This window comes from Opisthocomus hoazin, chromosome 8, assembly GCF_030867145.1.
Source record: "Opisthocomus hoazin isolate bOpiHoa1 chromosome 8, bOpiHoa1.hap1, whole genome shotgun sequence".
NCBI classification, from domain to species: Eukaryota; Metazoa; Chordata; class Aves; order Opisthocomiformes; family Opisthocomidae; genus Opisthocomus; species Opisthocomus hoazin.
This window is the reverse complement of record NC_134421.1, coordinates 29105828-29118924: the sequence shown is the minus strand read 5'-3', so window position 1 is coordinate 29118924 and position 13097 is coordinate 29105828. Positions and strand designations below refer to the sequence as shown.

The 13097-nt window shown below is 44.3% G+C and overlaps 1 protein-coding gene across 3 annotated transcripts in view; it reads right to left on the bottom strand.

Moving 5' to 3' along the window:
• PPP1R12A (protein phosphatase 1 regulatory subunit 12A) overlaps nt 1-11756 on the bottom strand; it is a 127643-nt gene extending 115887 nt beyond the window's left edge. For all 3 annotated transcript variants that reach the window (XM_075429475.1, XM_075429474.1, XM_075429476.1), the window contains exon 1: nt 11398-11756. In XM_075429475.1, coding sequence (XP_075285590.1) covers nt 11398-11634 — 237 coding nt within the window. In that variant the 5' untranslated portion in view covers nt 11635-11756. The remainder of the gene's footprint in view (nt 1-11397) is intronic.
• Nucleotides 11757-13097: the final 1341 nt, after the last annotated feature.

Genomic DNA, 13097 nt, shown 5'->3' with positions numbered 1-13097 from the left:
GTAATCTACCACACCATCATGTAAGCTGAGTATATGACGCTAAACATTTTTCCCAATCAATGGTAGGCAACTAGCTCCAATTATCGCTATATGAAGCTCAGTCTCCTCTATGGGGAGAAAAAGGAAAAAAATGCCTAGTCCATATTTAGCTTTTTTAAAAGTAAGCTCATCATAAGACAGCATTGTCTTTAACATTGCTTAGACACTAGAACAGCACATGGATTCCAAACTTAACAGCCTCATGAAATTAGATTATCATTGCTATTCATTAGTGAAGCTCTAGCCCATTAGCAAGGAATTAGTCAGGAATTACCAGATTTAAGTGAAGGATAACTACATACGGAGGTTAGCACCAGGATAATCTAATTCAAGAACAACTGTCTAGAGGAAATTAGGGGAAGGATAAAATCCCCACCACCACCTCTCATCCTACTTTCAGTAAAACAAATTATACCTCTTTTAAACAAGAATTCCTATATACAAGCAGCCACAAATTCTCTGTGTTTCCATACTTCGCATCAGTATCTACAGTTGCGTCCAGCACTGGTATATGTTGCCAAAGCATAAGCTTCTCAAGTCAATGACTTTATGGATCCCACTTGCAGCTCTAACTTAGGTCTTTCTTTTCACAAGCTATTACAATTGATAAAGTAATCTAGATTCCCCCACGCACCCCCAGTTTTGCATTCATGGTATTTATACCAGGAGCTGTTTGTGCACCAAAATGAAAATTTCTTCTTATTCTAGAAGCAGCAAGTACAACATTTCCAGTAGTATTTAACTGCAGCAGTTAAAGCTTTTAACAAACAGTAGAGCAGGTATTCTAAAAATCAAAATGCCACATCAGCTTGCAAATGCAGACCTGTAATTATAATACACACTTTTTTACTATATTATGGACTACAGCATTCTCTTCAACTGCTGAGAAAACAACTGCAAAAGAGCTCCCCCACCCCCCACATCATCTTACATGGGTCAGTAACTGATAAAACACTTTTACAAAATACACAATATGTCTTCTGGTAGTCACACTAAGTTGTCTTGTGTATTCCTTTGAAATGGTAATTTTTAAATCACCACTGCTATATTTACCTACAACTATAGGTAAAACTTGTTTATACAATAACTTCATGAGCTTTCTTTGAAGTTAAATTTGACAGATCAGGCCAAAGCCAAGCAGACTGCAGGTAAGGTATGATAACATTGTAAACTGCAGGTAAAAATACGAAGAAATTATTTCCCACAAACCCAAGTTTGAGGGCAGCTCAACTAAAACAGAGGGCAATCATATACTTCTCAGTGGCCTTCTTCAAAATTTTACAATTATATTACAAAGCGGTAAGCCCAAGAGCCACTAGATCTGTTAAGTTACTCCTTCACAGAGATGCGGGAAGTTGTTTCTCTTACTAAGCATACAAATACCCAATAAGCACTGCGACATACAAGTATTACCATTCAGTACTACTATTACACATATACAGGTGTAGCTATACAGTGATAAAAATGTCAAGCATTTGGCTAGGTTGTCTGCAATCAAGTAGAAAATGAGTAACCAGAAAGCCACATCAGAGAGGTCCACCAGTAAAAACCCACTTAGAGCCAAAGCATGAGTGCAACCCACCCTCTCTGCTCTGCTAGACTCCAAAGCCAAGAAATTGATTTACACAAAAAACTTCCTTAAAGTGTTAAATTTTTATTTTTCATTGAGTAGGAGACAAAGCACATGCTCCTCATGAAAAAAAAAAAATCTTTATAATTAGGACCTAAAATAATTCAAGTTGCACTAGCTGAACAAAAGCAGTAGCAAATTATGAAGTTTGACAAGCTTTCTAAAAGCATTGTTTCATGTGGTTTGATAGAAATGAGATTATTACTTAACAACAGGAGTACCAATCTGGCCCACAAACACAATGCCGTCACCCCAATCTTCACTTTTCACTTTGATTAAAACCTAAGGCAATTCATTTTTGCCCAAGTTTCCAGCAACTTCAGCTCCTAAAGCAATAAGGTGGATTGATTTGAAAATATTTCCAAAGAACAGGTTAGTAAAGAGTTGTTGACTTTTTGTAACTAGATAGAAAAAATTAAAACTAAAAAATAACTAGCTAAAAAAAACTTAATGCTGCTACAGCAATAGGCAGGGTTACTTATATTTTATAGAATACAGGGAAGGTAGTCAAATTAGGACCGATCGAGGAGATAATGTCAATAGCTTTGGATTGTTTCATCTCTGGAATGGAGGTGGGGGCATTCAACTATTCATTCAAGTATAATTGCATACATCTATGAACATACTGAAAGCAACAACATTTTTGTTAAAACTTGGGATGATGTGCTTTGCAGCTTTAAAATAACAAATTTTCCACTTCAGTAATGGAAGCACAGGTTTTCAATCAAGCATGCTCTAGTAAATTTCAGGACATTTAGTAAGCCAAAAGGTTCAAAGCCAGAGGTCCAAGACCATATTTTGGTTTGAAGAGGGGCCCACAAGTATCCCGGATTTCACAGAGAAACACATCTTCTCAGTGGAAGCTTCATCCAAGTTAAGTGCTTCAGAAGGTAGCACTGACCACATGCATGTATTGGTGTACATCTTTGTCAGCTGCATTCACCTTTGTTATCAGATGAAGATATTGTTATTTTGCCTTAGTCAAATACTCAATTCAAGTATGAAATTTTAAGGAAAATACTGTCAGGTAAGTTCATCCTATAAGTTTGAAGCAGAACTATTAACAAGCAGGTTTTGTGTTGCAAACATTAATCTTAGACATTCTGTGAAAGAACCAAAAAAATAACAGGAAAACAAAATTCATATGAAAAGTCACATATATATATTTCAGATCCACAACACAGGCCAAGACTTGCATGTAATCCCCTGATGCACAAGTACTGCGTTCAGCTCTGGGGCCCCCAACATAGGAAGGACATGGATGTGTTGGAGTGAGTCCAGAGGAGGGCCACGAAGATGATCAGAGGGCTGGAGCACCTCTCCTACAAGGATAGGCTAAGAGAGTTGGGGCTGCTCAGCCTGGAGAAGAGAAGGCTCTGGGGTGACTTTATAGCAGCCGTCCAGTACCTGATGGGGGCCTACAGGAAGGATGGAGAGGGACTTTTCACAAGGATGTGTAGTGATAGGACAAGGGGCAACAGCTCTAAATTAAAAGAGGGCAGATTTAGATTAGACATGAGGAAGAAATTCTTCACCATGAGGGTGGTGAAACACTGGAACAGGTTGCCCAGAGAAGCCGTGGATGCTCCCTCCCTGGAAGCATTCAAGGCCAGGTTGGATGGAGCTCTGAGCAACCTGGTCTAGTGGAAGATGTCCCTGCTCATGGCAGGGGGGTTGGAACCAGATAATCTTTAACATCCCTTCCAACCCTTACCATTCTATGATTCTATGTATATAGAAGATACTTTGGTTACTCTTTGACTTTACTATCAGAATGGTAAAAAAACAACAGCAGAAGTAAGTCATCACCCCAGAACTAAAACTCACGGAGTAATCACCACTGGCTAGCTAGCTGACCCTGTCAAAGCAAGCTGTCATAGTCTGAACTCAAGACCATGAATTACAATCATAACATGGGAAAATAAATCAAAGGATATTTAAGACTGATTTAAAAAAAAAAAAAATCCGTGAGACTTGGCCCCTGACAGAATGTTTTAGAGCTAGAATCATTTCTAACAGCCACAGCTGACAGATATTTTTGTATCAAAATACAGCCATGTGCCAGTTATTGACCAAATGTAAAATTATTCAGAAGTTACAGCAATATAAAAGCTATTTACTTGCAGCCTTGAAGACAAATCTGCTTCTGTGTGTAGGCCCAAAATGAGGCCTCATTTGCTGGTGAAGTTTTTTCCAGCAGTTTTACCCTCTTCTTAAAGCCAACTCCACTCTTCACTGTGTTTAACAGACCTTTAGAAGTCATCAGTCCAAGAAATGTATTATTAATAGGGTAAGTGCTAACACCACTCCAGCACAAATGGAAAACAGTCTTGTTCAAAGACTTCATCATATTGCTCTAATTTTGGTTTTGTGAATGAGTCGTCAAAAACTCAGTGTTTCCAGTATAAGCACAGTGGCTGATTCAGTGTTCTCAAAAAACAACCAAGATACAAAAGCTGGGTACCAGGTCTTGTCAAAATAAAGCATTTTAAAAAAACAAATCCAGAAATGCTTCCCCCACCCCCCTGCTCCCAAGGACCTTGATCATCATTTGCCTTTTTGTTCTATCCTCACAGTCTTGAAATTACTAGAAAGGAAACAGCTGAGGAATGCTGCCACTCTTATGCCATGCTTTCCATTTACTGTCATTTTAGGAATGCATATAGGAAAGTAAAGTAGCTTGGAATGTCTCCACCCATCCAGCAGCATCAGCAACTGTCCAGCTTACTGACAGCTCCACTACCTTGCAGCTGCATTAAAGTTTGCATTTTTATGGTTGTCCATATCAATGAAGAAAGATACAGTGTTTAGCACTGACTAACATTTGTTAGTTAAATGTCCTAGATGCATATAGCCTATATTGATACTACAGTATGGCAGCAACCAGGCATAATTTACCATTTCTTGGCTGCAAGAGTCCCAGAAGGATGTACTGACACTGTAGTTGTCCAAAACTACCACCACTTTCCTTTCAGATCACACTAGTTTGTCTAAGTCTAATCCATCTGAATACATCCTTGGATAAAATCTAAGTATTTGCAACAACACATGCACGTTCCTCAATTCCACACCCTGTCAGCCCAGCCTCAAGAGTCACAATTACACAGAAAGGAACAAGCAATTTGCTGGACTCTCAATTTTTGAGAGGATTGCACTAAGTGTCTTACTAGCCCAAGTAAGAACTCTGAGAGAAAGAGAGCAAGCGAGAGTACAAGCAAAGGGATAAACAAGTAAAGAAGTGGCCAATAGCCTGTCAAGCCATCTGTTCCAACTAAAATTTAGCAGACCCATAAGCCTGGAATACAGGCCCTCAGTTAGAAGGCTTAAGTTGTAGCTCTGCTAATGATTTATACTGACTGCTTCTGCCTCCTAGCCTCAGATTTAGTTAGCAAACTGAAATTTAGTAATTTCATAAAAAAAACAACACTACAATGCCAAGACCAAAAAGGCCTCAAATCAAGTATGTTCACATCAGTTTTACTCATACATGCAAGAGCACATTTCATCTACTCTTACAAGGTGTTTTTGATGATTTATCACGAAAAAAACATTCTAACAATACCAAGAGTATGCCAGAATACTACAGATAGATTTACTGTAAAAGCAGTACTAATACCACAGCGAAATTCATAGCTATCTATAGACCAGCAGAAATTGCCCCTGAATGTTAGCTTCAGTAAAAATACTAAAGCCCTACCAGCTGAACTCGTCCTTACATCAAATGTAGAACTCTTCCTCCATGACTAGGCAAGTTTGAGAAATCTGTCAGTTACACTAATGTGAAAACTTGCTTTAAATAATTTAAATGATTACTATATGCTAGAACCCACTTGGGTTCTCTATCTGTGCACAAGAAATATTCATAGCAATGAAGACTGCCATGTACCCAGGCATACAAATTCCAGGTTCAAACTCGACAGACCATGAAGAGGCCAAGAGACACTTGAAGATATTAAACCTAAAAAGATTGTTACTTTTTTCTTTTATAAAAGACCCAGCAAAATACAATTCTTCTGAATGCAGCAATTAGATTTCCACTATTATACTTAAAGTATCTTATTAAGAATAACATCTTTTTTTCCTTGTCTTGCCTTCATTTCAAAGGCTAAAAAAAAAAAATCTTACGTGACAAGATCGGCAGGAAGTTAACAAGTACTTATTGTAGAATCTGAACCTAGCTACTGTAACTACGGAGAGAGAGATCTATAGCCCACACAAGAACCAACTCCTATTACAAAGCGGATTTTAAACAAATATGCCTCTCTAGTCTAATCACTGAGTGAAGTCAACATGACACTTCTTTCAGGACTCATTTTCTCTATGCTTTGCTGTACAGATAAGAGAATTAAAAAAAAAAAATCAGGATAACATAATACAAGCTGAACAAATGACTCCAAAATTCTCAGTTGTATATTACCTACAATCAGAGCATTAGGGGGGTCAGGGAGGGGAGGCTGTTGACTCTCTATATAGTGAGATTTAGGCATTAGGTTCATACCTGCATGCAAACCTTTCTGTACAAAAGCACGTCTTCTTGCTTGACAGTCTTGAAAAATTAACAGGTTTACCATACGCACTAGCATTTTCACCCTCCAAAAGAGGCGGTGTAGAAGTCATAGCTAGGAGGTTACTAAGACAGCTTTGAGCTATTTCCATACCTTCCTTATCCTTAGTTGCTGGGTGCTGCTGCTATGATGTAAACACCCTAGAGACTGAAGATTGTAGCACCCTGTTCTTTGCCCTTATGACTTGACATGCTCTGCATGCTGTGGCCCCAGCTCAAATACATGACCTGTGTTATCATTCCTCAAAAAGAATCCCGACACTGCAGTCTTAATGCCCTCTACCAAGTTCTAAGGCAAAGGGATCCAGTGCTGGTACATTCTATGTCTCTCATCACTCCCAGATATTTGAAAGGATGTCTTAACAAGAACAACAGTTGATGCCTGTTGTAGTGATACCCTTTACCACATCAGGTACTATGAGCATGCTAACAGCAGTTCTGACAGAATTTTCCAGATAAACTATTGCAGAAACTCCCACAAAGGAAGGTACTTCTTAATCAAGAAACAAATCCCATAGAACCCACAGGAAATACTAAGACAGCAAAAACTGTCCTTAATCAGTTAGAAACAGTAAGCGTTCAGTGAAACACACTTGTGCAGAGTTTCTCAGCACCTCAATCACTATTGAGGGATCAATGCAGTAGAGTCCTAAAGGAGTGGCACCAAATCAAAATATCTACTTAACACTGCTTACTGCTGTGCCTGCAAACTAATACATAACTACAATGTGGGTAAAACAGTCTCACCTTCATATTCAGTTTAGTACTTGAAGAGTTACAGAAAAACACTGGTATTTGCAACAGAGACATAGCCTTTGGGGAACTTTGCTTAATTAAATTGTACTTGTCCTGGACAAAAAAAAGAGCGCACGAATCCTTCATTAAGGATAAGGAGTCTCTCTCGCTGTCCAGCCTTCACCAATGACAACACCTGCAGCACTCAATGACCCCCATGTATGAACAGCCAAGACAACTTCCCCTGCCCTCCCTCCAAAGCTGTACCGTCCTTAGGAAGAAACAGGATCAAGACAGCAGGACACACTCTTTCCATGCTATACAGTGGAATTAGGCCACAGCACCCACCTTCCTCACCCAGAGAGAACGAGGCCAAAAACCAGGTTAACACCTCCTAAGTCTGAGCAGTCTTGAAGAAAAAGGGCAGCAAAAAAGCAGGCTGCATAAATTGTCATACCTAAACACAGCCCAATCTCAGCTGCCTTCTTTATCTGGAGCATGCAGGTACTCCACAGTGCACACCCTGTGCTCCCAGGGGACCAGCGTGCAAGGAAATTCAGCCTTCCAGGAAACCTGTCACATCACCGTCCCTCCCCACAGCATGCAGCCTTCCCTTGGTGCTGCCCAGAAAGGGTGGGCTCCCCTTTCCTGTACAAAGCTCTATGTAACTTTTAGACAAACCACTTTCAGTCGCTTCAGCAGTAAATTACAATCAGAACTAGTGAACCCAGTCCTCTTCCATGGAAGGAAAGAGAGGAAGAGAGTCCAAACTCTGAGGAAGGATAGGTGCTAAGCTTTCAGGATGACAGAACTGAATCCCACGCCGAATAAATATGACTGCCCTAAAAGGGACTAAGTTTTATTGGAAACAATATATAGTCTCTTCTTTGTATTAGTTCAGAATATGCCATTTTTCCCCGCCTACTCCACAGAAACTATTAATCTGCGAAGTCACAGCTCACCTCTGGGCTCCCTTTTTCTCTCAATTTCTTCTCACGTTGAATTGTTAAGACAGATGAGAAAAGCTGCACTACCTGCAAGTTAGATCTCATCCTGCGTGGCAACTGTCTGTGAATGCAATATTTAAAAACTCTCAACTTCAACCTCCACTAAATTAATGGAACAGACATCTGACTGTAAATTTAAGGTCTACTTAAACAGTAAGTTTTCTGGTCTCACAGACATATACACACAACATGTATATAATGTAGGATATTCCAGCAGAATACATACTATCCTGCTGCAATATCCTACACCGCATGTACCTACCACAGATAGAAAAATGGCATACCCAGTTTCGTCCTTTGCACTGAAGGCCTAACCTGAACATATGCTAAAGCAAGCTCTTGGAGAGAATGACATTTGAACCCAACATTACATACAGGAACAATAATCATCATCTAATGACATTCCCCCCCCCACTTTTGCAAGATTTTTAACACAAAGAAATTTAATTTACATGTCTTCAGATATGATGCGCTCAAGTTTGCTCATTTCTGTGCATACAAATATAAAACAAAATCACTCATTGGCACTGTCAAGAGATGAAGAAAGCACCTGCATGTGCTCTGCTCCTTCCTTCTCCAAGCTACCAAACCAACTGCTATTTTTTCTTTCCCGTATTCACTAAGAGCTACATAAAGCTTTCTGACGGTGATGGCACTCTAGCCCACTGATACAGGAAAAGTTTGGCTAATGGCTTTAGTTTTAGTAACAAAGCCTGATGCTCCACTAAAGACCGGATCTGAAGTTCACCAGAATTTGAGGATTAATGATACTTTCCCCTCTGCACTTCCAGCCACCTGGGCTGTGGAGAAGAAAACACAGCTTAAGTCTCTTTCTACCACTGTCACAGCTACCTGGAAAAACAAAGGTTGAATAGTATATTAAATACTTAATTCTACTGCTATTTCAGACACACGCATTTGTTCCCAATAACTGCAAAAGAAGTCAGATGCAAGACAAAAAAGACATAACTTGAAAGAGGTAGAGTCACTTTAGCTTTACTGAGATAAAATCATTCCTATGAAGCAGTGAAATCTACATCAGCTCTGACAGACAACACGCACAAAAAAACCAACAAACCACAAACAAAAAAACACAAAGCAACAGCAAACCTTGACAGTCTTATACAAAGGAATGTGAACTTCGACAGGACTGACATCAGTCAAACAAAGCTCTGTCAGGAAGAATGACAGGTTTTTGAAGAGTTTCCTTTGGGAACAGATAGCGCTTTTCTCTACGCCACAGCCAAATCTGATCAAATGAATTCATGTTATAGACTACATCATGTATGATTTGCACCTTTCACATGGCATATTAGAGGAGAATAAGATTTATTGATAACAATGAAGTGAAAGCATACAGAATTGGCCATGGGCAGGCGTTTGTTATATGCCTTTTTTGTTACAGCAGCAGGCAACACTCATGTACTGGACTACCTCAAGAGGATTATAACTTCACAATTGATCTTCTTATTAGATTTTCAATATTGTAAAACCAGAAAAGGCTCTTCAGTATCACTAGAGGACGGGAGGAGGAGGAGAGTAAGAGTTTTAGCAGTGATGTAAATCTTCACATCTGTCCCCTTTAGACTTTGACCTTCCGAACTGCAAGCCGACTACAGGTAGAAAGAAGGGGAGAATAAGCTCAGAACGATCTTGGCGAAAGCTCTGTTGTATCAAAGACATTCTGAAAATGCCACCTGGCCTTCATGAAGACAGGCAACACCATTCATCTCTTATTCTAACAACAGAGTTAAACCAAACGTCATCCTTTCCTACCAATCACTGGAGTACAGTAACTCAGAGACACAACAATCTAACCAGTTAAGGTATGACTTCCAATACAGAGCTCCCTAGAAGTATGAAGCAATCATAACTTGATTAGAGATGGATAAATACATAAAACATCGCTATGAAGTGACAGGCTAGCCTGAAGTCAGGTAACCGTGCTGCAGTAACGTGCTGACAGGCTTAACCACAACACATTCATTCGTCCAGCTCAGTTCACAACTGAAAGTAAACCAATACCCTTTATAGGGGAGCAAGTGACAACTTATACACAGGAAACAGAGCAAAGTTTAGTAGAATTTTACATCTTATGTTCAGGAGCAGACTCTATCCAGTACTACGGGGCAGCATATGTATTTGTAGAGCCTCACATCCTTGAAAAATCTATATGGGATGGATAAAAGACATTAAACAAAAATGAGGCTGTGAATTTAGGAAGAGCACTGTATAACAACATCTTAATTACCTCACCCAACCATTCAGGGAAGATTTCTACTTGGCCAACCTACATCTCAATCATTAAGATTTTTTTTTAAGCTACTGAACGACTTCTAAACTTCAGAACATGAAACTAGCCTGCCAAAGATCATTTTTTTGCTTTTTGAATATCCAGCGAATTTAATATTGTGTGGAAGCTTTTGGCCTTTGAGAGAAACAAAAACTATTCAGGCAAACCCGCATTATCTCCGGATTGCCACAGCCTTTCCTTATTTGGCTAACGTTTTGAGATTCCAATCAGACTGCTATGAAGTTCAACATGCACAAAGCATCCATTTTGAGGAAACTTCACCGCCAGTTTCCCTCCCATTCCCCCTCCTGCCCCGAGTGAAAGTTCTCCCCCTCAGCACCAACTCTCCCCATATCGACACCAGAACAAAGCAATATGGATTCGGGTTTTTTTGCTGCTCCCCAACGCACGAAAGGGTACTGCAAGAGCCCCCGAAGTTCAGCTTCCAGGCTGCGGCAGAAGGAAAGCCGGCGGCCCGTTACCGACACGCGTTTCCCACACTAGGAACAAAACACCGGGTCCCCTCCGAAACCGGGGAAGCACGGATGAACCGAGCGGGGTTTAACCGGCTCAGCCGCCGCGAAACCGGGCCGCCAGGGGAGGCGGGAGACCGCTCCCGGGATCCCGGGCAAGAGGCAGCCGCGGGCCGCGGCCCCCCCGTCCCTCACCTGCCGCCCCCCTCACCCCCCCCGCCGGGGGGGGCACCTGCCCCGGCCCCCGCCACTCCCGGCCCTCCCGACAGAGGCGCTGCCGGCAGGGGAAGTGAGGCGAGCGGGGAAAGCGAAAGAGGGTCACCGGCACCTCCTCCCCGCCGGGGGAGAGGCCCCGCCGCCCCCTTCCGACGCCCGGCCTGCGGGGAGGGGACACAGCCTCTCGCCCCTCCGGGCCTGACCCCGGCGGCGGCCGCCGCCTCCCGCCCCTCCCCGCCCCGACACCCCCCAGCGGAGGGGAGAGCAGCCGCCGCCGGCCCCTTCCTCCTCCACCTCCTCCTCCTCGTCCTCCCGGGGGAGCACTTCGCTGGCCTCCCTCCCCCCCCACCCCTTCCCTGCCTGCCCGAGCCCCGGTCCCACCGCCGAGCTCGGCCAGCCCCCCCCCCCGCCTCGACCGGCGGGAACGGCTCCGCACCGACCTGGTGGAGCGCGGTGAGCCCGTCCACATTGGCGTAGTTGATGTCGGCGCCCCGCTCCAGCAGCCGCAGCACCTCCTCGGTGTCCCCGCTGGAGCAGGCGGCCAAGAAGACGGCGCCGTCGTCGAACTTCACCTTGGTCTTTTTGCGCTTGACCACGGGCGGCTCCAGGTCGGTCTCGGAGCCGATCCAGCGCTTCAGCTGCTCGTTCCGCTTCTGCTTGGCGTCCGCCATCTTCATGCCCCGCTCCCGCCTGCCCCTCAGCTAACGCCGCGCCGAGGATAGGCTATATACCGCCAGTATCCCACAGCGCACCGCGGCCCGCACTCGCCCTCGCTCACCCACCCAGACGGAGGGCGCAGGGCGGGAGTGAACCGGAGGGGCGGGGCGGTGGCGGACGGCCTCGTTAGCATAACCCCGCGAGATTTCCCGGCTGGGAGGAGGCGGGGGGGGGACACCGACGCGGGAGGTGCGCGAAGGGGCGGGGCGGGCGACGTCACCAGGGGCGGGGCGCGCAGTCACCGATTGTGCTGTGAGCGGGGCGCGGCCGGCTCGGCTTACACCGTCCCGGGCCCGCGAGTTCAAGAGTTCAGCCGCAGGGTCACCGGCCTGCCCTGCCCCGCCGCCGCAGGGGGAGAGCCGGGCCCGTAGGCGTCCGGCGGCGCGGCCCCGCGCGGCGCCCGCTGCCCACCCGGGCCTCGCCTCGGGGGCGGCCGGCGCACGGCCTGCTCCCGGTGCGGCCTGGGCCTGCCGTCGAGGCTGGAGGGATGCGCTCGTAAAGCGATGAGGGCCTGGCCCGTAAACCGGCCGTCGCCGGAGGGTGGCCGGGACTGTACATCCCCAGAACGAAGTGCGTGGGGAGAGGGAGCGGTGCGGCTTACCGGGGTGCCTGGGACAGGCCTTCAGCCCCAAAACCTAAGCCAGGCCTCGGGCGTGCGGCTGCCAGGGCCTCCTCCAGCTCCATCACGCAGCGTGGCTGGAGGTGCTGTCGGTGCCTGCCAGTGGCCCCTGCGTCGCACGCGGTGGTGTCCCTGCCTGCCTTAGCAAAGGGGGCAAATGCAGCGGCTGGGAGGGAAGAAGGAAAGTAAAGGGGCGACTTCACCCAGGATCCTTTGTTTTGGGCCATCAGACATGCCCGCACCCAGGCAGCTTGCTGTACCAAGGCGCCATCTCCCATTTGCCCTGACGCTTCTGCGTGGCAGTGGACAAATCCCTGTGCTTTTGTCCGTTTTACTTGAAGTTCGCTTGCGTTATCTGAAAACGTGGGGCAGCACATCCATCTTTTCTGTTGGGAGAAAGCAAGTAGTTGAAAAGCATACAGCATTTGAAGATACAAAGACTAAAATGTATTCATTCGGAATGGTGACTTCTAGGAACCAAGCTGTTATACATAGTCAATTTTTTTCCCGTGCGTAACATGTTTTCTTTAGCTAAAAGCAATATGTATTTTGTTTTAAATTGAATCATCTCTGGGGATAAAATGTGGTTTTAAACTTACTGGAAAAAAGGTTTTATTTTCAACTAATTATAGGAAACAAAGTATAGTTTGAGAGGGTCACCAGACCTCACACATTTCAAATTTTGCATGGTTCTTTTCTAATTATAATGTCTGCTTCTTAACATTGGGCAGTCTCACAGCCTACTCAGGCTTCTTATTTCCATTTTTATTGTAAAAATGTCAGTGACGTTTCACAGGAAGTAGT